Here is a 24798-nt window from a genome sequence, read left to right on the forward strand (position 1 = left end):
GATGAGATGAGATGAGTTAAAACTCATTATAACTAGGGATAATAAAAGAAAAATAAACTAATCTTGCTATACATTAAGAGTGAATCATATTATTTTAGAAAATGAATATGCTTTGAAGGTAAAACCTTATTCTGTAAAGTATTTAATAACTCAAGCTAAAGATGTAAAAAGTGCAATATTTGTAGTGGTGTAGAATAATAAAGTAGCATTGAATTATATATATATATATATATATATATATATATATATATATATTGAATTATATATATATATATATATATATATACATATATATATATATATATATATATATATATATATATATATATATATATACTAGCTGACAGTCATTTACCATTTACCAGTTCATTCATTCATTTACCAATTTATTTATTAATTTTGCCATTGCCGTACACCTGTCTATCACACATTTATATTATAGGCTTTATTTTATCCCTACATTTAACTTTTTATTCCGTCTCTTTCTCTTTTACTTGCTTTATTTGCTTTTTATACATAGACCTATGTAATGAACATTGTTGAAGGAAGCCTTAGATCTGTGCATGACAATAAAGAACTTGAAAATATAGTTACATTTCACTCCTGATTATCACAGATTTCATCCATTGTTTTTGTATGATTTTATAGAAATACATAATAGTAATAATAACAAAATTATTATTAATTATAACGATAAAATGTATGTATACAGTACATTTCAAAACAAAGTTACAAAGTTCATGGTGAAATCAGGATTTAAATATTTCAGAATAAGACATGTTGGAAATCAAACATTTTGCTGATATTAAAAAAAAGCTTATTTTAAAGATGTAAAGTAATTTAAAGTATGTCACATAATCTGCAAAACATACAGTATATACTTGTATGTTGTTATTAAAGGTTGAATATGGAGAATGAGCAGAACACCGCCATCTAGTGTCTCAAGATCGTAGTCGCAACAGCGAAAATAATTACTGGACCCGGTTCAGTAGCCTACCTTCGTCTGTTTGAGCCTGTTTGAACTATACAGTCCATGGTTTGGACCCATCCCCTCCGGTAAATCACACCATGAAAACAAGTAGAGGAGTTGTGACAGTGACTGACAGTTAGCGTTAGCTGTTACAGCTAAGTAAACATAAATTACAGTCTATGGGAAATACAAGTAATATTTCCATGTTTTTTGGATAGAATGTTGGCAGAAAGATGACAGACTACGGTGGGATTTGTATTTACGGACAGTCAAAGCCGGCAGTTTGTTTTCACCGAAATGGGGGCACGGCCTCATGCCTTACTCTCTTCTATTGACTGGGACAATGTAAACTGAACTTGACAGAAAGTCATAAGATATTTCTTTATTAGTCTCACAAAGGAGAAATTTCCTTGTCAAACCCGCCAAAAACTTTAAAATATTAATTCAGACAAAATATATTTTTTTTATGGAAATCAATACTTTTTATTTGAAATAAAACACTGAATCATACTTGAGCATGAGATACATTCTCCAAAATAAACATAATTATTGAGTGGCCCTCAAAAAACGTCCAGAGTTGTGTAAAACTTTATGACTCATATTCCTCCCTTTTGTAGTTCATGATAAAAAAAGAATGATTCACTCGCTCACACTATTCAGTTGCTGCATCCAAATGACCCGCTCTTAAAGTATATCAGTGTCTGTTTAAGCTTTGTTATTTCAGGTTGGCAGTTGATGATCAAAAATGAGAGCCGGACGAGTAGTTCTAATCACTTTGTTGACAGCAAAAACACTGAGTGGTAATAATTATTATTCAACCATGATTTTTCTGTAATAACAACTTACAGTGCAGAAACCAAATGTACACAATTTACAACGATTATAAAACGGGGAAAACTTGATTAATGAATTAATTGACTAACCAATTACCGTCATTGCTGTGGACTAATTACGATTAATCAACTAATCATTTCAGCACTAGAGAATAGAGAAGAGAATCATGAAATGTAAAGCTGACAGTCTTTTTGTCCAGCACACACTGTAGCGGAAACCTACCATCGATCCCTCTGCTGCAGATTACGCAGGTTATACACACCAAATGCAAATACACTGAGTGACATAAAATGTACTTTGTCAAGCTGACAATCTCCACCATACAGGTGGAAAGTGGAAAATGACAGTATTAGTCTGTTGAAAGGACTCCCAACTGTCACCAAGTTTGGACTCTTTAAAGTGTGATTCCGGCGCAAAAGCATCCCATGGTTAAACCCGCCAAAAACTTTAAAATATTAATTCAGACAAAATATATTTTTTTATGGAAATCAATACTTTCATTCTGTTCTCCTCAAAACGACCCGTGGGTGTATTATTATTATTATTTTTAAATATAGCTTTTAATGAAGATTCTAAATATTCAACCTTTAATTGATGGCTGTTAGTTTTATATTTAACTACAAAAATAAATTAGCAAGACACTTTTGGAGGACATTATTTTATTGGAAAATAGTTTTAAAGGCTCATAAGAACTTATATGCAGTCTAACTATAGTCTATGAGCCAGGACCCCATGAGCCATCGTTATCATCTGGGGGGTGTTGTGGGAAAATTTGTTTCATAAGGGTCAATCAAGAAAGATGTAAAAAGAAAGAGATCGGCTTCTCCTTGCAAGGAAGCCCTCTTCCAAACGTCTGCACAAGAAGAGTGCCCCCAAGGTCAGGTTCTGTAGTTTAAATACAGATTTAAACATTTCGTTGACAGAGCAAAAGGCCGACTTGTCCTGTACTTTGAGTAAATTCCAGTCCCACTTGTATCACAGGATAAAGGGAAGTATCTTCACGAGATATACAGGACTGTACGTTACATGCAAAGATAAAGAAAACTTTTGCATCACGAGGAGATAAAGAATGTGTTTTGTCCCGAGTTTTCAAACCCAAAACATGTTAATTGTAATTCCCGTCACAGGGGACCAAGTCTTATAGTCATTTTTGGCAAGGTATACACCCCTAGTACTAGAAAAATCTCGACAGCCATGCAGGGTCGGTAGCGTAATCTCTTTTTTCAGCCCATGAAGTTACTTACCTCCTGATAGAAATTGGGTTTTTGAAATCCGGTGTATACCTGCTTTAGGCTCATGGTAAGGAAATTGTCAGTATTCTATAATATGGAGCTTGGTATCATTGGAAAGGGGACCTTATAGGCTTTCATTTAAGCCAGTTGCTTTAGACTCAAATTGCTTTGGGGATAACGATGATCTGGACAAATGAGAACATTCACAGGTTTACTGTGAACTAGGAACTTTTAGTGCTCTTTTGGAGTACTCTTTAGTCCTTAGATAAAATGTTTTGTGAATATGGCCCCAGTTCTGGTGGGAGGTCCTATTCCTGGCCCAACTTCAAGAATGTGTCTTGTGTTTCTTTGTTGTTCATCAGGAGTGTCAGTGTCATTGTCTTCTCTTTGCCTGCAAAAGTGCTTACAGTGTCACATCCTGTGTAGGCGTGCAACCTAGTGAAAGCCCTAGAAGTGTTCATGCCAACATTGGCTGCAACCTTCCTGATAGCTACCAGCCTTGTACAGGTTCTTGTGCCACAATGGGCCCCTGAGCTTATCAGTGTTAGCCACGGCAAGCTGTTAGCGACTCTCCGGAAAATCTACGTTAATCGTATACACGAAAAAAACTGTCTCAATGGCTTTTTTTGATGACCGAATTTTCCTAAAAAGACCCTGGGATGATTTTACACCGGAATTTCACTTTAAGGGCTGGTGAGACAATGTTGACAAGCTCTTTTAGTTTCACCTTGAAGCTTGAAAAGAAGCAGTTCAGTTCCTCTGCCAGTGAGGCGTCATCGGCTGTTTCTAGGCTTGTAGTTGGTGATGTGCCCTGCCACACCTGCCGTGGATCGTTGTCGTTAAAGTGGTCCTCTATCTTCCTCTTGTAGGTCGCTTTGGTATGGCATCCCTGATCAACTCTACCATGTTCATAATGTTATCTTGATTAAGGCGATCCTTTTTAAAAGCTCACTATCATTTAATCTCTCCAAAATGTTGACTGCAAAAGCCATGTTAGGATATGTCTTTGGACTGTCGAAGGAAGCCAGGGAACCCGGAGAAAACAGAACATGCAAACTCCACACAGAAGGGCCCAAGCCGGGATTCGAACCAGGAACCCTCTTGCTCTTACATACAAACCAGTCTTTGAATAAATATATTCAATTTAAAACCTGTTTCTTTATTGACTTTTACAACTAATAAGGCTACATCCTATTGGTCCATTCCATTCACTCTATTCTATTTTGAGGACTTGTGCTGGCTGCACAAGTCTAATTTAAGGCTCACAGTCACCTCTCACAAATAAAAAGTATGGCTATATTATACATTTTCTGAATCACCAGAGTGCATTGAGTATTGACGTTGTTGAGTTTTATGTCTCTGATGTTCCTTCATGCTCCAGGGATAAAAGAAAGCCTGCAGTTTAGGTGGAAATTGTGAACAAATGTGTGTTATTTCTGGTTTAAAACAGTCATGTGACCTCTGTGTTTGTCAGACATATTCAGTACTGGGCTTAAATGAAAGCCTATGAGGTCCCCTTTCCAATGATACCAAGCTCCATATTATAGAATACTGACAATTTCCTTACCATGAGCCTAAAGCAGGTATACACCGGATTTCAAAAACGCAATTTCTATCAGGAGGTAAGTAACTTCATGGGCTGAAAAAAGGGATTTGTTGCCAAAACACAATGATAACGTTTGCTCCCCCCGATGATACCGACCACCCCCCCAGGCTCATGGACTACTATGCTTGGTACACTGCACTACTAAAGTATATACTCGCCAGGGGTTGTTCCCCTCCGCACCAACAGGGAGCGCAACGTCTCCAGCAGGACCCGGAATTTAAGACTTAACCTTCCCGATCAACGACAGGCGTTCTTTCTGGCCCCGGTCCCTAAATAAGTGGCAAGGTAAGGACAGACCCGGCGTTGTAATCTAAATACATCTTCAACATCTCGTGTTCTATAAAACTACAATGTTTGATGTTCGATTGTTTATCCTACCACAACATAATACCTGAAGCTATTTTATCCGTTAACGCCTCAGAAATGGTGGATATTAGACTTAGAAATGGGGAAGTGTCTCTGGCACTGATGCTCATGAACGGTTGCTATTTTTCCCAGTTAACACGGGTCGCTTTTTAGATAGTAGTTTGTGTATTCAAGTGTGTGGTAAGTGATGTGAATGCTACAAAATAAACTTACCGCATTGGTGTATAAGGCGTTAGTTGCAGGGTTGCTGCTGTGATCCATATCCTTACATGAAGCTAAGATGGCTAACGTGCTAGCCTGCTAACGTGCCGTCACAGTGGACGCTGTTGTAAACGGTCTGGCCTTCATGTCGACATTAAAGCATCACACGTGTCGCCTCACACAGATGCTGATGCCCAAGAAGAATCGCATTGCTATCTATGAGCTCCTCTTCAAGGAGGGAGTCATGGTGGCAAAGAAAGATGTCCATCTGGCTAAGCATCCGGAGCTTGCTGACAAGAATGTGCCCAATCTTCATGTGATGAAAGCGATGCAGGTGAGAAACTGGTGATGGACCTTGAACTGCGACATTGTTTAAGTTTGTAGTGATTAACTGCGTATATGAATAGTGGTCTGCTTCCTGTAGAGCCAAGCTGACACAGGTGCAGATCTTGGTTAGGACGGACATTATTATCATTAGGGTTTTCTTTGATGCAGTGTCAATATTGGTATTTTGTGATATTATGTTCTCTGTAGGAAAAATAATTATTTGTGATGCGTCTTTGTGATTAAAAGCTCACATTTCACTGATCATCACATTTACAGAAGTCGGTAAGAAAAAAAAACTACTTGTTTAAATAAGGACAGGGACTTTAACGCGTTAATTACGATTAATTCATTACATAAAAAAATAATGCAATTAAATGCAATTTATTTTTGCACTCGGTGTGGAACGTTGCTCAATGAACGAGTTCCCGCCTTATCCGTAATACTGACGCACAGGATGCAACACAAGAAATTAAACTGATGAGAAGGGAGAGGATGAGCTGTTGCTGGCTTCAGTCAACTAAAGTCCAGTTCAGACAAAAGATTCACAACTGGTTGATACTTGCAACGTGCAGGTCTGCAAAAACCTGCCATTTCAGACCAAGGAGACGAGAGGGTGTATCAACTCGATAGCAACGCCCCTCTGTACAGTTCTAACCTCCGACTTTTCAGCCTTTTTTTTGTTCGTAGCCGTTTGTGTCACAGAATTGTGTTTTTTCCTATTGTCTTGTATTGTAAAACATTGCCGGTGAATTATAATTTTAGAGAAACTGATTGTTGTTCCTGTCACCGGAATTTTTGCTTGATACATGGGGGGCAAAGACTGGGGATGGGAGGTTTTGAAACTCTGCTTGTGGTGCGCACATGGCTACGAGGGAAATGTGGCGTTGAATTAAAGTTAAAGGCTGGTTCATTTGGAAATAATACAAATGCAAAAGTTTTCTAAAGCGAGAAAGGCATCATTGGCAAAGAAAAACATAAAGAGTACTAATCTAATGTTGTTTTTTAAACGTTGAAGAGAAAGGGGTGACGCTTATCAAGCAAGTATCAGGGGAGCCTTGTGTCCCTTTGTTTTTAAAAACTAGCAGCTTCGGTTTTACCTGAACAGGACCTGATGAGAATAATGCTTATAAGGAAACTTTTAATGTTGATGAGGGTATTTCAGTAAAACTCAACAGGGCTTTTTTGTTATAAACACAGTTGGTTTACGGGATAAGGTAGGTGGGAGGGCACAAGAGTAAAAAAGTCAGAAACCATTGCCTGAAAGGATATGCTTATTGGACTGTTGTGTATATACTTATGGCAGATGAGTTGGTAGTACTCTACCCAGTATTAAAACTACATTTTGTCTGTGCTTTTCCTCTAGTCCTTGAAGTCATGCGGGTATGTCAAGGAGCAATTTGCCTGGCGTCATTTCTACTGGTACCTCACCAACGAAGGTATCCAGTACCTCAGAGACTTCCTCCACCTTCCCCCTGAGATTGTGCCTGCCACCCTGCGCCGCCAGACCCGCCCTGAGACCGCGAGGCCCAGGCCCAAGGGTAAAATCACTGATATACACACAATGCGGTTTTGATTATGTAGTGTATTTCTCAAAAGGGCGATGCCACAATCTGCAGAATACTGGCAGTGCTTTTTAAAGTTAGGGTCAGTCAATATCACTAGAATACTGAGGTTTTAAACCCTTTAGTTTTTTAGTTTTCAAAGTACATCAGATTAATTGTAGACTCCATTTTTTCAAAAACCCCAAGTCAATGTAAACCTGCTGAATGGAAGCATTCCAGTGGGATTTACACCATGTAGTCAAACGGCTGCAGCCACAGTGTTCAGCAACTCTCACAGATGGTTTCCAGTGTGGTATTAGCCTGAGATCACCTGTAACTCAATCAAATCTTAATACGATTTTCTAAATTGGTAGAAAAGACTTGGACTTGTGGGGGAACCACAAGCCCGATTATCATCCTTCCTTTCTCAGTATATCATATGCTTGTTGTTATAGATTACAGCCCTGAGTCTTGGGACACAACACTGAAAAAAATCAGAACCGCTGATGACAGCTAACTGTATGTTGTGGCCGATACGATAACAATTATCACCTAACAAAGGGGAAAGTTTATATTTTCATATTGTCATGGTTATTTTTCTAATAAAACACTAATATTTAGTGAGCCTTCACCATCCCTAGAATAAAGATATAAATTATTTGTGAACTCGTTTCTCATCTTAGGTTTTTTTTTTTTAAATCATTGACTGATTGTCAGACCACCCATGTCAGGGTGGAACGGTTCACAAAATCCACTGTTCGGTTCATATCACGGTTTTCGGTTCGGTTGTTTTTTTTCTATTTCTTTTAGATTCTAAAAATACGATGTATTAGATCCATAGCCTAATAATTAGATTTTTTTTTTTATCAGATATTCTTAAGGACATGTCATGCAATCATGCAAAACTGAAATAATGAGGCAGCGTGTTTAGGGATTATTGTAACAATCTTAAATGAAAGTGAAGTGAGATTTTGAAACAGTAGGAGACACATTGCTGCATTTATATATCTTTATTTGGCAAAAGGTGAACAATTGTTTGCCTTCTAGGTAAGAATATAAACACTTATACATTATCAAATCTTAGAAAAAATTAAGAAAATAGGTTTTCTTTCACTAAAATACGCACAAACAGCGATCACTGAACTCACTGAATAAAGGCTGTTCAATTCATTTGGATTTGAGGCCGGTTGACGAAAATGATCCAAAATGAGGGGCTGGAAAAATCTGAGCATCACATTAATGGATATTGTAAAACAATGCAGCGACATAGGTGTACATATATTATCTTTATTTTATCAATGTAAATATTAGTCATGACCTCAAAGTGCAACTGTCAAAAAACAATCCTTGTTAAATTAATATACCTCTCTTGTCCTTTACTTGAGTATTTTATTTACATGCTACTTTATACTTCTACGCCATTACAAACAAATCAGTGGAAATATTCAACTTTTTACTCCACTGCAGTTTGAAGCTTACGCTACGTTGCACATCATAAACCGAACAGTAAACACGTGTCCAGAACTGTGACAAGCGTACCGAAGGGGACCGATTTTTTTTTTAATAAACCGTTCCATACCTACAAACCATATCTTTTTACTGGAAGTGTGTGTGTGTGTGTGTACACTACAAAATCTAGCTTATTTGTTGATTACCCAACGTTTTGGATTTCATCATGTAATCTATAACCAAAATGAACCTGCAGGGTTCCCAGTCATCGGAACACCTAGAAACTGATTTAAAAAACTAAACCCACCCAAGACTGTGGAGATGACGGTAGACTTCAGGAGAAACCCACCCACCTTGTCCTCTATTTTAAAGAAAAACCCATTGAACGGTCCTAGATAACAGTCTCTTAAAGAGTGGGAACCCCGATCTTTTTTGATTTTCCCTGATTGTTTCTGCAGGAATGGAAGGAGAGAGGCCCGCCCGCCTTAACCGTGGAGAGGCTGACAGAGATACATACAGGCGATCTGCTGCACCCCGTAAGTATACTTCTAACAATTTTAGTCACCCTTTTAGTCAACTCCGAACTGAGTTGCTTTTATGTAGTCTTGTGTTAGAAGTTGAAATTTGCAGCATAATGTCTTCAATGGTTTTCACGTGTGAACTCCGGACAATGTCAGGTGAATCAGGTGCAGACATAGTCAGTAGTTTACATTACATTACATTTGTGACACACAACTGTAGACTCTCACTGTCAGATGTGTTCTCACATCTATATAACTCCCTCTAAGTACTTGCCTGGGTAGGACAAGCATTTCTTTTTCCCAACATCACCAAAAATATACTGCCCACCCCAGGTTTAAGTTTTGGCAGTCACCTTTCGTTCCCACCCTCTGAGGTTTGTCACTCACAGCGAATACAGCGGCACTGAGCGGCTTTATTCACGTGGTCACTCCGAGAATAAACAGATTTGTATGTTGGAGCTGGAAGGGTAAACTTTGACGCTGCTTTAGTATAATAGTTGATTGAATTTGTTTTATTACATTTTAAGCAAAGCGTTTTGAAAGTAAATTGTTTTGCATGGCACAAAAAATTACCATCTGTATTGGCTTAAAATTTTACCATCAGTGCATCCTTAGTGGAGAATACTTTTTGAACTACTTTTGTAAACTTCAAATGATAAACTTGTTATTTTGCTAGTTTTGGTGGCTAATTTAGTAGAAGCTTAAGTTTTGAAAGTTGTTGGCTGACTAATAAATTCATAACTTCTCCACAGCTGGTGCTGACAAGAAAGCAGAGGCCGGTGCTGGAGCTGCCACAGAATTCCAATTCGTAAGTACTGCTGCCATGTTTTCCCTCTAACGCCATGTGAATTATTTTTCTTAAACTTCCCTTTTGTGGGATTTTTTTTATGTTGCATGTTTGTGGTCTTGAATCATGTTTCTCTTATGGTAAATGAGGAATATTTTCTACAGCCACTATACAGCAAGAATGTCCAACATTCCTTCCTGAAACATTGTTAGCTTGCAGGTGGGGTTTTATAATGGCTTCAACAAGGAGAGCCAGCAAGCTGAACTTAGTTTGAAGTGCTTACGTAAAACTAAAATTCTCCTGTTGAACTCACGTTGACTGATTTCTTGACAAAAACTTTCCTGTTGCAGAGGGGTGGCTTCGGACGCGGCAGAGGACAGCAGCCTCAGTAAATTTTCACATCTTTCTGTACAATAAAGAAAATCAAAATACAACTCAGCTCTCAGTGTTGTTTGTATTAAGGGGGGTTGTGGGCAATAATTAATTTAAAAGTGAACAGCTTGTTTTAAACATTCTCACTTTCTGTCAATGCTGATCAAAGGGAGGTAAGCCTATTTAGAGTGAGCACAATTCAAGATGACCGTGACTAAAGACTGCAGAACCCAAACAGCATCAGGTTAGTCGTGTAAAATGTTCTTTGATCATTAAGTAGTAAAGGGGGGATATGTACAAGTAGTTATAAGTACTGACATTGATCCAGCAAGAATATTAACAGGACCCTGAAATTGAAGCAGCTCAGTGCATATTTACATCTGAGCCTTTTCTACTGGGACATGTCCAAGTGTTCTGTAAAAAAAGGCCCGTGGCTTATTTGGCTCTAAATTGTGCTCATTAAGGTTGGCAACCGGGTGGGTCTGTTGAGGTTAGATTATTGAAGATCCTTGGTATGCTCACACAGTTCCACCTAATTAGACCTCTTCTCACGTATAATCTTAGTCATGTTACATCTAGCATTGCTCCACCCCAACAGACAATCAAGCAGGAAAAGACATGCGTGAGTGTGCATGGTCTTTAAACTTTGCAAAGTGAAGATAAATAATACTGTATTTTTTCTAAAGCACAAGCCCATGTTTCTAATTCAATTGATTGTTGCTGCATGTTGATAAATGGTTTGAAATAATGTGATGGATTCTAAACATTTGGTTATTTAATCACACACTGATGGGGCAGATCTTTACTTTCTACCAAAAATAATTTGTGCTGGTCAGGGTGTACTTGACTGAAAAAATATTTCAAAGAGGGTACATTATTGGGGAAAAAAACATGGTGTGAAGTCCGCTTCTTAAAGTACAAGGAACAGCTGCTGCTTCAGAGTGATAAATTCTGTTATTACATGTTTTTCTGACTGTTCTTAATATGAAATCACCCATCAGCTTTGTCCCATTTCAACACCACACACTAATTTGAAATAGATCTTGAGTGTGTAGAAACTGGAAACATGTTGGGGTTAGGGGCCTTGCTCAAGTGCACCTCAGTAGTGGTAATGAGGGAGGGGCCCTGCTTATTGTATGCTTCACTTTCCCCAACAACCTTCACTGTCACAAGCTCTTTAGACCACCGTCCCTCCATACAGTATAGTGATTTTTGCACTTCACATTCAATGTTTTTGTGCTTTAAACAACTAAAATACAGAAGGGTGACAAACTGAAGGACAAAACAAAGAGTCATGTTTCATAATGTGTCACTTGTTTGTAACTATTTGACATGAAGTTTCCAGCACTTCATACCTTGACAATACTTTATTTTGGTCAAGTTTTGGATTTGAAGCCCCTACGCTGACCCACTAATGATATATTTTGTGATATATCAAACTTCCACTTAGACTTCACAGAGACAGCAAAATTGTTTATCCAGAAAATGTAATACTTTTCTGTTTTTTGAGGCTGTTTAGCCATCATGCACAATATATTTAAATGTTTTCCAGCTGTAAGCAGTTACCCCATTACCTTTGCACAATGGCTTTTAACTTTATTTCACTCTTTTTATCCAGTTTGCTGTAGTAAACACAGGATAGGAGAGCACATTGCATTAAGAGCACATTAAAACCTGCTTAAAATCAGTATGTTGCGCTGATTTGACAAGCTTAAAAATGTTTTTTAAATTATGTACAATGGTGAGATCGTGTCAGACAAATCTTTTAAATGCCCTAAGAATTACTGGTTATTACTGTATGCATTAGATCATTTTATATAAACTGCAACCTAATGCACCAATTATATTTTAACAGTGCCCCCAAAATTTTGTAAATGCTCTGATGCTTTAGACACTTGCACATCAAAAATATTTAGTAAGAGCTATGGCACTGACCACTGAGTTGTAACTTGGTATATTAAACTGAAATCTTAGCTCAAGTCTAGCACGCAAAACTAAACTTTATATCAATGCTCCCATCTACATTCTAGTGTAGTGTCGTGTGGAAATTAGTCAATAAGGGTCAATCAAGAAAGATGAAACAATAAGATCGGCTTCTCTGAGTTTATTCCAAATCATTTCCTTGCATATAAAAGCCCTCTTCTAAACACCCGCACAAACTGCTCCCACCTCGAAGAGTGCCCCCAAGGTCAGTTTCTGTAGAATGAGTGTTTGAAAAGTGCTGTGCAGACACACAAATCCAAATAATCATACTGATATGAACAAAGTCAATGACACTGGCCTGAATGTGAAATACTGGTGTTTATTTGTTGGCACATTTATATTACAATCTTCAGTCTTCTCGCACTGGTTTTATTCCACAGTCCCGAATGACAAGAGAGAGGAAAAGAAAAAAAAATCCAGTGACACATGTACCTTGGAGAACACAACTACGAGTATGTAACTTCAAGGCTGAGGTCGGGGGCACGTTAAGTATATTATTCAGTTATTTGTATTAGTGGTGATTTTTAAGCAGTATTTAATCAATCAAAGTCTAATTATTAAAGTCATTCAATTATGACTATCATGCCAAAGGGAACTTGATTGTTACAACCCTCAGCGGCAAAGTGTGTGCTTTTGATATTGTTGGCTTTGACCACAAGATGGGGCAATACATTTAAACCATTAGAAAGGAAGTGACCATCTGAAGCTCATTGTTCTCTCAATAATTCCTCGTCTGGTTTTTTCTTTTCAGATGCTTCAATTTCATACAAAAAAGGGCCATTTATAATATAAATCTCCAGGGATAAATGGTAGATGCCTTTAACTCCAACATGCTTTAAAAGAGAAATGTACTTCATAAATTCCCTCCTGAACTCCGGCCTAAATCACTTTTCCTATGTGCTGAAATTTGAATTAGATGGGGGGGGCAAGATCCTTATCGACCAATGCCGACAAAAGTACGTCTTCAAGCTGTAAGGGTGATGTGTTAGTTATGTACAAGACATTTGCTTGTCAACAGCAAAAAAAATATGGATCTAGAACAAGTGGTCTACAATAATTAAGTCACTGTTACTTGTGGAAATCCTCCTCACATTCATTTTGACAGTACTTGTCACCCTTATCCAACCAATCAAGTGCAAATTAAATCATCGCCAATTACTCAGAGGTTTTAGATTATTAAGCCATATACAGGTTCAACCCCTTAACATACGATTGCACATTTCAATGAGAGACTAAAAAGGTCTAACAGGAACTATCTTATGAAGGGCATCATAAAGCAAGACTTTGGCCACCACACCTTTCTCATACACATAAAAAAAAAATCAGATCAAAGTCTCAAACTGTTGTAAAGGTTGAGATTCCTTCTACGTATTCAGTCAGCAAAGGAAAAATGTTATTCCATTTGTGGGATAATAAAAGGAGTCAGTCTAAAGCTCTGCTGACAGTTGTGCCCCCACAGTGGCTTGAATAGAAAACCATGAATAAAAGAATCACCACTGTTTGACAATTACTGCGGTCACCGAAGAGAACCTTCCTGCCTCTTTTCTATGTTAGCTTTTGATCCACTAGCTTTCAGTTTTCAGTATGAAGGATTTTTCTCCATCAGCTTCTGAACATTGTGATACTTGAGTTTTCTGTCAACATTCAAAGTTAAACAAGCATCGGCTGCTGCTAAACTGAGCACACATCATTTTAACTATCAATTTTACTTAATTTGTCAAAAACTACAGCTCCTGTAAGTCTTAGATATAGGTGTGAGTGCTGCCAAGATAATCACTGACTTATTTGTATTGAATTGACTCAAAGTTCACTATGCAAAAGTTGTGCTTTAAAGCTGATATAATCAATGTTTATATTAAAGGTTGTGTGAAGGATTTAGGGGGATCTATTGGCAGAAATGGAATATTATTATTGTATTGGACTAATATCTATCAGCTGGGTACAAGCATAACACCAAATAAATGCTTATCTTGCTCTGTATATTTCCATATGTATGAATAGGAAAGGGTTTGCCACCTTATAAACTTAAAAAAAAAAAGCTGATGTCTAAGTTGTGTTTACAGCTCATTTCTGATGTTCCCAAGCAGCTATCCGAGGTTTAAATATGGACCGAAAACCACGGTATCAGAAGTCTTTCAGAAAAAAACAGTAAAAGAAGCCTTTTTCACTGACTGGAGATAGTGGAACAGCTGCTGGCTTGAAAAGTAACTTCATATCTGCCTTACTTATAAACTAAATAGTGGTTTGGAAACTCACCAGAGCTTGGCTAAACAGTAATCCCTTACTATTACAATAATTAATTGGTTTAGGTCTAAAATAAAAGGAAGAGAATATTTGATTATAAATAGAATCTTCACTCTCACCAACTACCACAGCCACATTCCTTGTCCTTTAGCCTCAGATGTACTGCAGACTATTGAAGAGAAAGTTCCCAACAGCTCCAAAAGCCAACGACACAAGTTCAATCAGTTCTTCCAGCCTCAGTTGAAATGATGTCGAACTCACAGATGTGTAAGAGGTGCTTTGTCATTTGTACTCTCACTTTTGATCTATACAGAAATAAACAATTTACAATAAAAACCTCTAACATGCTATCTACAGCGCCTCCAGTTTCACAGTATTGAGCCAGCTGCCTCACGCCACATCAAGGCCAAGTGACGCAGCTTGGCTAAAGAGACTTTTTCCAGACGTTAGAGAAGAAAACATAAAAACAAAAACTAGTATCCAAGAGCATTTTACATGTTAAAAACGAGGTCTCAAACTGTACAAGGCTTTTTTGTTCTGCATCAGCATAATAGATTCCATTACTTTCGATGTCAAGCAGGTGTTTTTAAATGTTTTTTGGGGATGCAGATTAAATACTTAAGGGTTGAAAAAAAGAAGAAGAAAGAATTAATGACCATAATGAGTGCCCACTAAAGTCACCTGTGCTGTTACACAGTGTAAACAATTGCTTTAAACCAAACTGAATGTGAGGAGTTAAATATGGAAATTGGATTTAATAACTTAAGTGATATGTGCTGCACTTTGAAATTACATGTCCATGATTTTTCCTACTTCTACTACCTCTGTAGAGGTATGTGGAGGAAGACTTTGTAGCCAGTCACAAGAGAGCAGTTTAAAAAAAGAAAACATAAAAGGGATTAAAATGAGGTAAAGACACTGAGGAGAAAGGTGGTTCATTTGTTGTTGTATGTTGACATTCTTTCTCTCTCTTTACAGTATATATATGCTGTTTGAGAGTGAAACCGGTAGTGCTTGGCTAGCTTCCCCAATAAGAGAGAAACACACTTGACACTTGAAACTGAGAAGCTAGAGAGGGGCTGCATCCTTCCCACTGAATAGACATCAATAACCACGATAAGGAGCAAAATGAATACCTTACCACAAGTCTGTTGCACAGTCAGCATCAGGTCACTCAAGCGAGTGAGACACAACATCAACAGTGCTCATGCAAGACAAGTCACTTCCCACAATTCTGTTCATTCAGATACAGACAACATTTCCTATCCTTACTAACAGGGGGAGGGAGTACATAACTAAAAAAAAATGGAGGAGACTTTAAAAAGACCTCCAAAAGCCTTCAGCTTAAGCACTAAGTATACACTTTTACATTACAACAGTAAAAAGTAGTTCTTGCATTCAATAAACACCACGCTAAGGGCGCGTTAAGGGAAGAGAACGAAGGGTACATTTCATGCAGTTGTCAGTAAAAAGAAAAAAATAGGGGTCAAAAAATTACATTTACATTTACAAAGTGTTTCAGACTATTCACCCGACACTTGTCATCAAGTCTGTGCCACAGTTCTGGCACAAAGGAGTTGGCAAGGCAAACCATGTTATTGAGACAGAAGAGAAGGGAGAGAAGAACAGAGAAGAGAAATGACACAAGTAAGGGCGCAAGTGGTGGCGAAAGCTCCCGGAGGTGTCAGAGTTATGGTTTTAGTTATCTGATACCCGAGACCGAGCTCTGATTGATGCTGTAGGTAGGGGAGAGGTCCCCACCTATCGTGGCCACCAAAGGTGTTCCATTACTGGTCAGGCAACTCTCCCGGAGAGCCTCAAAGTAGGTGGCCTGCACAGGCTTGTGACATCGCAACACTTGCATGGCATCGTCTATTTTAAACCATTCCCTTTTTCTCCCTGTCGACAGAAAAAGACAACATTGAGAAACAAGTTAAGACATGTAAGAGACAACCCAAGTAAAACAACATTATGTAAAATAGTTTTGACCAATTATTAGTACTGTGCTAAGTGTTGAAGTGAAAAAGGCAGGAACAAAGCTGGCGTTATATAATCTCCCCCCAACAAACATACAATGAAATCCCTGAACTGTAATGTCACCAAGGCCTGGGAAAGAAAAACAAAGCCACAGACAGCATGTGACTGCCTAAGAACTTTGTCCGTATGATCCTCATTTCAACAAGTAAACAAATGCATTGCTTTACCAATGTTGACCGAGTCCTCCCAGTCCTCCAGCAACTCTGTTACAATAAGTACATAGACGTAGGTTCTATGTTTTCTCTCTTGGTTCTGTAGAGACAAAAAAAACAAAAAGGTATTTTCACTTCTCATTTGCAAACCTGCTTCACAGTTTGTTGACATTTGAAGACCAAAAAAAAAGAAGAGAAGAAGTCGTCAGCAAACAAACCTCACCTCAAATACTCCAACTAAACGACCTAAAGTCCCCTTCACCCCGGCCTGTAAAATAAAGCAGAACAATTAAAATGATGAGCAAACACATATCATAACTAAGGGCCGTTCTGAATCTAGTAGCCTGCCAGTAAACACATTTTTAACCTCGTAGTATCTTCTTGGGACTGTAATTTGAAATTGTTTGTGTTGCAGTGGATTACATTACATCATAAGATTATTTTTATCCCTCGCATTCACTCCATCTAATTACTGGGTTGTTGCTGAATTGTAACACACTAGTAAAACATGTGCAAAAGCACTGTCATGTCTTGCATTCTTCCTTCATTAATTTCACACTTCAGTGCAATGAGGTCTAATTTAGCCAACAACAGTAAGATAGAATATTTTGTTCTGGAAACAGACATTTATAGTCACAACCAGTTAGTTGGAAACCAGGGGCCAGTTTTTGCAAAGATATTTCACACTGGTCTATGGTGTTAGACCAGTCTAGAAGAGTCTAGATATTTGGCTATCCTGTTCCCAGTCTAACTGGACTAAGAGCTGTGTTATTCAGATGAACTTAGACGTCTATCTAAAGTCTAGACTAGCAGCTTGATCTAAGTCAAAGTCTATCTTGTGAGATCTTTTCTGACCAACTGCAACTCAGACTAAAGGTGCAATTACAGTATAAACTATATTAGGGTTGCAATTAACATCCATTCCCATTATTGATTTACTCTGCCAATATTTTTCTATATTACTGAATGATTAACATTTTGTAGACCAAATGTTAGAAAATTGTGAAAAATGCCCATCACAATCTCCCGGACCCCAAGCCTCACATGTTTTGTTTTCTCTGATCATTTGTGAGAAACCTACAGATATTCTATTTACAATTATATAAAACAGAGAAAATCTTCAAATTGAAAGATTTGAGAAGCTGGAAGAGTAAAGGTTTGGTATTTTTGCTTAAGAAATTGTCATTGGAGTAGTTGTTACAGTTCTAAAATGCTGCAGAATACATGTAAACACCTATCACTTACTTAAACATACTACTGAGTACCATAAAAGATTGTGTAAAAAGGTCACAGACAAACAACAGATTTGACTGTTATCGTTGGCCGTAGCTCTTCCTATGAAGCCTAAGCCATGCAAATGTCACAACCTGCTTTCCAGACAACCTGCATGTTACCTTGACATATAAAATATATTCTAATAAACAAGATAGTACCCAAGGTAGATCTTAACTCCCAGAGGTGGATAGGTCAGGTATAGATACAGAGCCGGGCCACTTGCTGACATCTTTGCAGCCTCTTCTACAGGTTCCAGTTTCAGTCTATAAATAAATGTTGACTGCACTCACTTCACCATGGAATTAAACTCTTCAGGCCTTCAGCAAGTTCATATGTTAAAGAACAGGCCCACCACTAGAAACCCCAAAGATGTGCCAGGGATTAAGCAATAGGCCAAAAGTCAACCTCTATGTTATGAGATGGAAAATGTCTCCCAACTCAAGCATTCATGTAACTGAAGACTACTGGGCATCATCTTGGGACAGGATGAACAGCATTGAGACTGCATTACAAGTTATGCAACACTGACCTGTGCCTTCTTGGTACAGAGCGTATGACTACCAGGCATAAGCCGAGGTCGTGATTAGTCAGAGACACAAAGGAACCCTCTGTAACCTTTGGCCTGCTCTTGAGAGCTGTGTCTTCACTGTCATCCCTGGCAAGACTCCAAACCGATAAGCATAAGCAATCACTCACCGCTGATATGGTCATCAGAATAAGCTTGTCAGGATTAGGATATGTCCTGTTATACCACCGTCCAATAAGAAGCTTAGGAAGTGGTGATACTTTGAGTACCACTCAAAGTCACCACAAAGTTTCTGAATGTGGTTTTCACAGTTTTGAAAAAAATTAGCTGTATTTAAAATACTGAAGAAAAAAAACCAGTGGGCTGGGATTGCCTCCACATGGCTCTCACAGACCACTCCCCACTATGTGAAATACCAACGTTTGTTCACAGCCTCGTGCACTAACATCAGGGTCCCCGCTTTTTTCTCGCGATTATTTTCCAGGACTTTTTCAGTGATGATCTACCTGGCATGACAGACAGAGATTGCGGCATACACTAATGTTTTTCTCTCTGTGGAAGTCTGATTTAAATATCCAACCAGTCTATGACTATAGCTTCTCTGTGAAATCTTCTCTTAGATTCTTAGAATGTATGACACATTTCAATTTACCAGGACAAATAAAAAAAAAAAAATTAGTTCAGCGGCGGTGTATTTTGGTTAGTGTAGTTGTTTTAATACCAGGTCATCAAAAATGCCTCCGATACAACCCAAAATGCATGATTGGGTATCGGCGAGTATGCAAATCTATGCACCAATCCGTCATTACGTAATTTAACCCTGAAAAACTCAACTTCATCTTCAACTTAATTTCACTGGACTAAAACAACCCCTTTTCCCAGAAATAATTTTGTCTTATTTCGTCCTATTCAAAATATTTTTGTCCATATACTAATGTTACCATTTTAATATTAATATGATCCTGAACATTACTTAGCCCTTTCAGATGACAATGTTATACATTTTCCATGTGTTTGCCATGACTGGAAAATTGGTCCACCGTTTCTCAGGAAGCGTAGTAACATACATGCATGCATGCATGCATGTCTGGACCAGCTATTAAAACAAACAACAAAGAAACTCAGATAACAACACCCGCAGCTATTAAATGTTCTAAATGTTGAGTTCAGCTCCTTGAACAAACATCTGTGACATTGCCTTTGAACCCGTGGAAATGTATTCGCAAGACAGGGTCCTGTAAACGCAGACGTTCCTGAACAGCAGGAGCCGGGATAAGGGATGATATCTACAGCATCCACCAGTGTGATGGATCACACACAGAATAGGCTTTGCATGGTCAAGGACCCGCCAAGAGCTGAATGCCGGTTGAGATTCAATGTCTTTAGTGCCCTGTCGTCATTCTGATCTAAATGCCCAAGCAATGAGCAGCTTGTACACAAGGGGGATTCCTGATTTAAGGGATGGGCAGTATAAGCAGTATTATTGATTTCCAATGAGCTGTAGGACTGTTTACCAATTGCTACCTATCCTCCCAAACTCGCAAACAAACACATTTTGCCCTTCAAACTGCCTGTTTAATAAGGCTGCTGTTGCAAAAATAGAACTGTCTAAAACAGACAAAGAATGAAAGCTGATTGCTTTATTTGTAGGTTTGGATAGTCCTGTAGTGCAACCGCTGGGCAGCCAGTGTTCAATCTCAGTGTGACCTCCTTTGACACCTAAACACAGCTTTGTAACATGATGCTATGATACAGCTTACATGTTGCTAGGCTCTCTCTCTCTGTCCATGCAAACAGAATGACTGCATTGACGAAATGGCGCTTGAGAGCAAGGTATTAGGTCCAGTGTTAAATACAGACATGATTTAATAGAAATGAAATACAATACATCTTATAAGTGTACACTCAAAACGTATTTGCCACACTGCCAATGGAAATCCATTTCTAATTCTCAGAACAATATTACCGGCTATGAACTTAGTCATATTTCACAGCCAAGTTTAAAATACAAGCATCAAGTAAAGTTTGTCAGGGCACATTCTACATAACGAACATCAGTCAGTTAGGAGAAGAAAAAAGAAAAGGGACCCACAATACAGGCTTAATACATATAATAATTATGAAAAACTGTAAAGAACCAACCTCTTCACACACTTCTCGAGCTGCAGCAACATTGGGCTCCTCCTCTGGCTCCATTCCCCCTCCAGGAACTATCCACTTGTCAGGATGTCGACTACTGCTCACCAGCAGCACCTGTAAAGCATCCCACACAGGACTGGTTAGACATCAGTCTAATTCAATGTTGATAATCGTGTATTACCTGTCGATTATGACAATGAACTCTATGAAGACTATAACTTCAGGTCAGAGTGAATAACTAGTGTCACAGCTTTCCTTTTTCCCCCACACAAGTATGGTGAGTTCATGGTGTCAACAATGTGTTGGGAGAAAAGCTGAGGCTTGGCTGACCGTCGTTCTGGTGGACTTCTTTCTTAAAAGTTTTTAGTTAAGTGCAGGTCCTACTGATGTTTCCTGTAATCAACACTTACGTTATTCACAACCTGGCCTCTACTTTAACCAGAATGAGTAATTAGTTAAGTCTCTATTGGTCACACTAACTGGTAATAATGATTCCACTACAATTACATCTTTGTGTGTATTGTTGACTGGACATCCGCTTCCCAAAATCGCCTCTGATCTCAAATAACCTTTTGAAGGCTTCTGAGTGCAGGGTTCTTACACCTTATCCAAAGTCAAATGCAAGCACTTCTCAAGCATTTCAGGGTGCATTTTCATGATTTTCCAGCATTTTCCAGCTGTGGAAAACTACACATTTGTATCAGTACATACAGTATATGAGGGCTGTAGGATTTTATCGATTCTGCGATATAAATCGATATTTTGTTTCCACAGAAAGTGTCGATTTTTGGCCACAAGTATTAATACATTAAGTCCCATTCAAATCCCCCTGGCAATTTGCTCGCTGCCCATTTCCTCCCCGTTCGCATTGCAGGAAGAGCTTTTAGGTCCACCAGCCGCTAGTGTCACTGTAGAGCATTTCTAGCTGTCTGTCAAGCAGATATGGGGACTCAAGATTTGAGACTCGTGCAAAATCTTTTTATCTTTTTTACTTTTTGGAGCATTAACATCAGGAGCAGAAAGTCATTCTCTCCCACAGAGATGCGTGAGCGGCCACACTCTGCAGATGACACGGAGAGCATGTCACCGGCTGCTGCTGCTGCTGCAGGGGCAAAGTTAGTTTTAAGTTGGACAGGCAACAGACCCACTCCGGTCCCAGTCTATCCAAATATCCAACTTCAAACTAACTTCACCCGGTCTGCTGCTGCAGTTACATTAACATATTGTCATATTGTTTGGCTTTAATAACTTCAGGCACAGCAGAAACTAAAGAATAACAGAATGTAACTTCTGTGTTTTAGGCTCAGCTGCATTGAACTATCAACGTTAGCTTGTTACTAATGTTAGCTTTGTGAGAGGCTAACTTTTAGATTGGCGTTCATTAAATTACATATTTTTGAAAAGTGTTTTCTTGCCGGTGCTGCCACCATCTGCTGGCTAACGCCGTTAAACCTGGAGAAATACACGTTAAATATTAATGTCAGCTAAAGACAAGTTTAGGTTACAGCTTTATTGTGACCATGTAATGTTAATTTAACTGCGTTATTAGCTTTAACCATCACACTGAGTTTGAGAGGCTGGAGGATTCTGTATTTATTTCACAGAAAGAGCTCACTGACATTAAACATCTCTTTTTTCAGAGTGTCCTGAGACAGACAGCAGCACAACTGACGACGTTTCTGACAAACATAATGAGCAGCCAATACAAAATACGTAACTATAATAAAATAAAATATATCAAAATCGAGCATAATCATGACTATATAATGCAGAATATCTAAAGCCAGATGAGTCTGCCTCCAAGTTATAAAATGTCTTAAAATCATTCAATGAGAGCAGGACCTGGAGTTTCAGGTGTGTCTGTAATTAGTTCCAGGTAAAGGGAGCAGCAGACTTTCTTTATTTACACAAGATTATAAGCTGCCATTAGTTGGGACCTTATGTAATTATACAACAAGGTTGCACTTCAACTATATTTTAATATTTATTAAAACCATAAGCGACTTGATTCGGACTTGCTGCTTCCCTCAGAGACTTGACTTGGACTTGCAAAAAGTGACTTGTTAACATCTCCACTGTCCACTCACAAGATGTCACCAAAATCACACTGTCCCTGAATATCGTGTATCGTATCGTGAGATTAGCGTATCGCTACAGCCCTACAGTATATTCAGTATACTGATTATAGCACTTGTTCATCACATTAAATCAGATGTTATTGTGCTATAATCAGCCAACATTATGTTTCGTGAAAGCTTTCTACAGAAGGGTGACAAATTCATGATTCAAAATGTCAGAAAATGCTGTTTTCAGTCTCTCAAATATGTAGATCTTATTTTCTCTGTGTTATAGCATATGTGCAATCCCATACAATATAACAGGAATTTCACTTTAAGCACTTTATCCAAAATCCAATCACTTTTCAAATCTTGAAATCACCACACAAGGATGTTTTTTAAGGATTTCAAACACTTGTACGAACCCTGTGAGTGATTCCTGTGACAGCTAGTATACAGCTAATAGCTAAATTTGTATACAACGAAACCGATGTTGAGTTTGTTATGAAGCAGAGTGGGTTATCCAAATCTTACTGTGTTATAAAGATGAAAAGTAAACAACGTGTAATACGAAGTGATGTAAGCTAACTGGGTATCAGTGTCATAGACAACACCTCTCACCCCCTGCACGCCTCACTGGAGTCCTACAAGAGCCCCTTCAGCTATAGACTGAGACCAGAAAGAGCACCACAAAACACCACATGAGGTCTTTTTTTTTTTTTTTTTACCTTTTATTTTCTACCTGTAGCCATCAAACTGTACAACTCCTCCCCTTTTTGGCACGAAGGAAAGCTGACACGTCGGACTGGGAATAATCAAATCAATATAATGTTCAGTATTACCTTCCATGATCATGTGCAGTATTTTCAAGTTCAATACCATGGGCAATATAGCTCTTATTACATCACGTTATGTCATATGCACTTTAAATTTGCACACTATTTTTCTATTTAACCTTTTTGATGTTCTTTTGTTATCTTATTTGTAATTGTTAATACTTTTTATTGTCATATTATACTGTTATTGTAATTGTTGCAATGATGGAGCAATATGGAACAATATTTTCCTTCGGGATTAGTAAAGTTATATTTTATCTTATGGCTACCAGTGCTGTCTTGGCTAAAGCTACACATCAGTTCTATGTTTGGTTAGCAATGCCAGTTGCATTAACACTCAGTTATTTTTGCTCGCCAAATCACCTGTAACACGAGGCAATAAAATATTTTAGCGTGTCACTTTTACAAAAGTCAAACAACGATTTCTCATCGTGATAAAGTCAGCACTCATCATTACAGCCTGGTTCTGTGGGCTGTGGTCGCTGCTGGCCGAGAGCCGTCTGAACCACAGCAGCAACGGCTAGCAGTTAGCAGCTAACATTAGCACGCAGCTAACAGGTTGACTCCTGTGTATAAAAGCTAAAGAGGCTTATTGCATAACACCTGGATGAGAACGAGCTCAACACTGGTGTTTAATACACAACCCACATAAGAAAATACAACAGGCTTAAAAACCACAACTGGTGTCGATAAAAAAATACCGATTTACAGACTTAGCTCGGCCCGCACAGACAGCTTCATCCCCGGACTCACCTCCTCCTCAGACTCGCTCCTGAAGCACAGACAGGCGGCCCGCTTCTTGTAGCCGTCCCCGTCGTACGTCCGGGTTTGGTTCGACTTGAGCTTCATCATTTCAACAACAAAAGTTCAAAGTACAGCTAAGTTTTACCACTTATAAAGACGATGGTTGTTGTAGACGCAAAGTCCTTCCTCCGGGGGAAACCTAGGCGTTTTTTCACTTAAAAGAAATAACTTCTTCTTCGCTTCATTTTCACCAGACCCTAGGCAACATCTACGGCACGGTCGCCATTACAAGGAGCAGCCGCTACGCCCACGACGTAATTTACCCTTTATTAACTCGGGGGGCGTAAGAAAACGTACGTAATACACGTTGAAGAATTGGAGCAACGTTTCTTACGTACACGCACACGCGTACACCACGCTCTTGACTGGAGTGAGCCGGTGAGGGGAACTGGCACTTTTGGCTCCAACCCGCTTGTCACTACCATTTGTTTGAGACTGATATGAATAACTAAGATTGTACCAACGTACTAGAAGTATTTAAATGTAACGTTATCCATTTATTATACCGTTATAATCACAAAATCTGTTGATTAATATTG

General features: G+C 38.5%; 2 protein-coding genes across 2 annotated transcripts; one reads left to right on the forward strand and one right to left on the reverse strand.

The window, feature by feature from the left end:
• The first annotated feature begins 4821 nt into the window (after positions 1–4821).
• On the forward strand, positions 4822–10268 carry rps10 (ribosomal protein S10). Its single transcript, XM_083939063.1, has 6 exons — positions 4822–4927; positions 5394–5543; positions 6900–7074; positions 8985–9062; positions 9800–9855; positions 10185–10268. Exons 2-6 carry the CDS (start codon positions 5394–5396, stop codon positions 10224–10226), a joined length of 501 nt encoding a protein of 166 aa, XP_083795189.1. The 5' UTR covers positions 4822–4927; the 3' UTR covers positions 10227–10268.
• Positions 10269–12488: 2220 nt separating this feature from the next.
• On the reverse strand, positions 12489–24473 carry nudt3b (nudix (nucleoside diphosphate linked moiety X)-type motif 3b). The gene is made up of 5 exons (XM_083939062.1): positions 24209–24473; positions 20566–20676; positions 16846–16890; positions 16638–16722; positions 12489–16332 (listed from the first exon to the last, which is right to left on the reverse strand). The coding sequence occupies exons 1-5, from the start codon at positions 24305–24307 to the stop codon at positions 16136–16138; spliced, it is 537 nt and encodes a 178-aa protein (XP_083795188.1). The 5' UTR covers positions 24308–24473; the 3' UTR covers positions 12489–16135.
• Between the last annotated feature and the right edge of the window lie 325 nt (positions 24474–24798).

This window comes from Echiichthys vipera (genome assembly GCF_963691815.1).
Source record: "Echiichthys vipera genome assembly, chromosome: X".
Classification (NCBI taxonomy): Eukaryota; Metazoa; Chordata; class Actinopteri; order Perciformes; family Trachinidae; genus Echiichthys; species Echiichthys vipera.

Coding starts and splice junctions, on each gene's coding strand:
- rps10 (XM_083939063.1), top strand. CDS start 5,394: ATGCTGATGCCCAAGAAGAATCGCATTGCTATCTATGAGCTCCTCTTC. Junction 7,075..8,984: donor CGCGAGGCCCAGGCCCAAGG/GTAAAATCACTG, acceptor TTGTTTCTGCAG/GAATGGAAGGAGAGAGGCCC. Junction 9,856..10,184: donor CTGCCACAGAATTCCAATTC/GTAAGTACTGCT, acceptor TTCCTGTTGCAG/AGGGGTGGCTTCGGACGCGG.
- nudt3b (XM_083939062.1), bottom strand. CDS start 24,307: ATGATGAAGCTCAAGTCGAACCAAACCCGGACGTACGACGGGGACGGC. Junction 16,891..20,565: donor CTCGAGAAGTGTGTGAAGAG/GTTGGTTCTTTA, acceptor TTTATTTTACAG/GCCGGGGTGAAGGGGACTTT. Junction 16,333..16,637: donor GGAGGACTCGGTCAACATTG/GTAAAGCAATGC, acceptor TTCTGTCGACAG/GGAGAAAAAGGGAATGGTTT.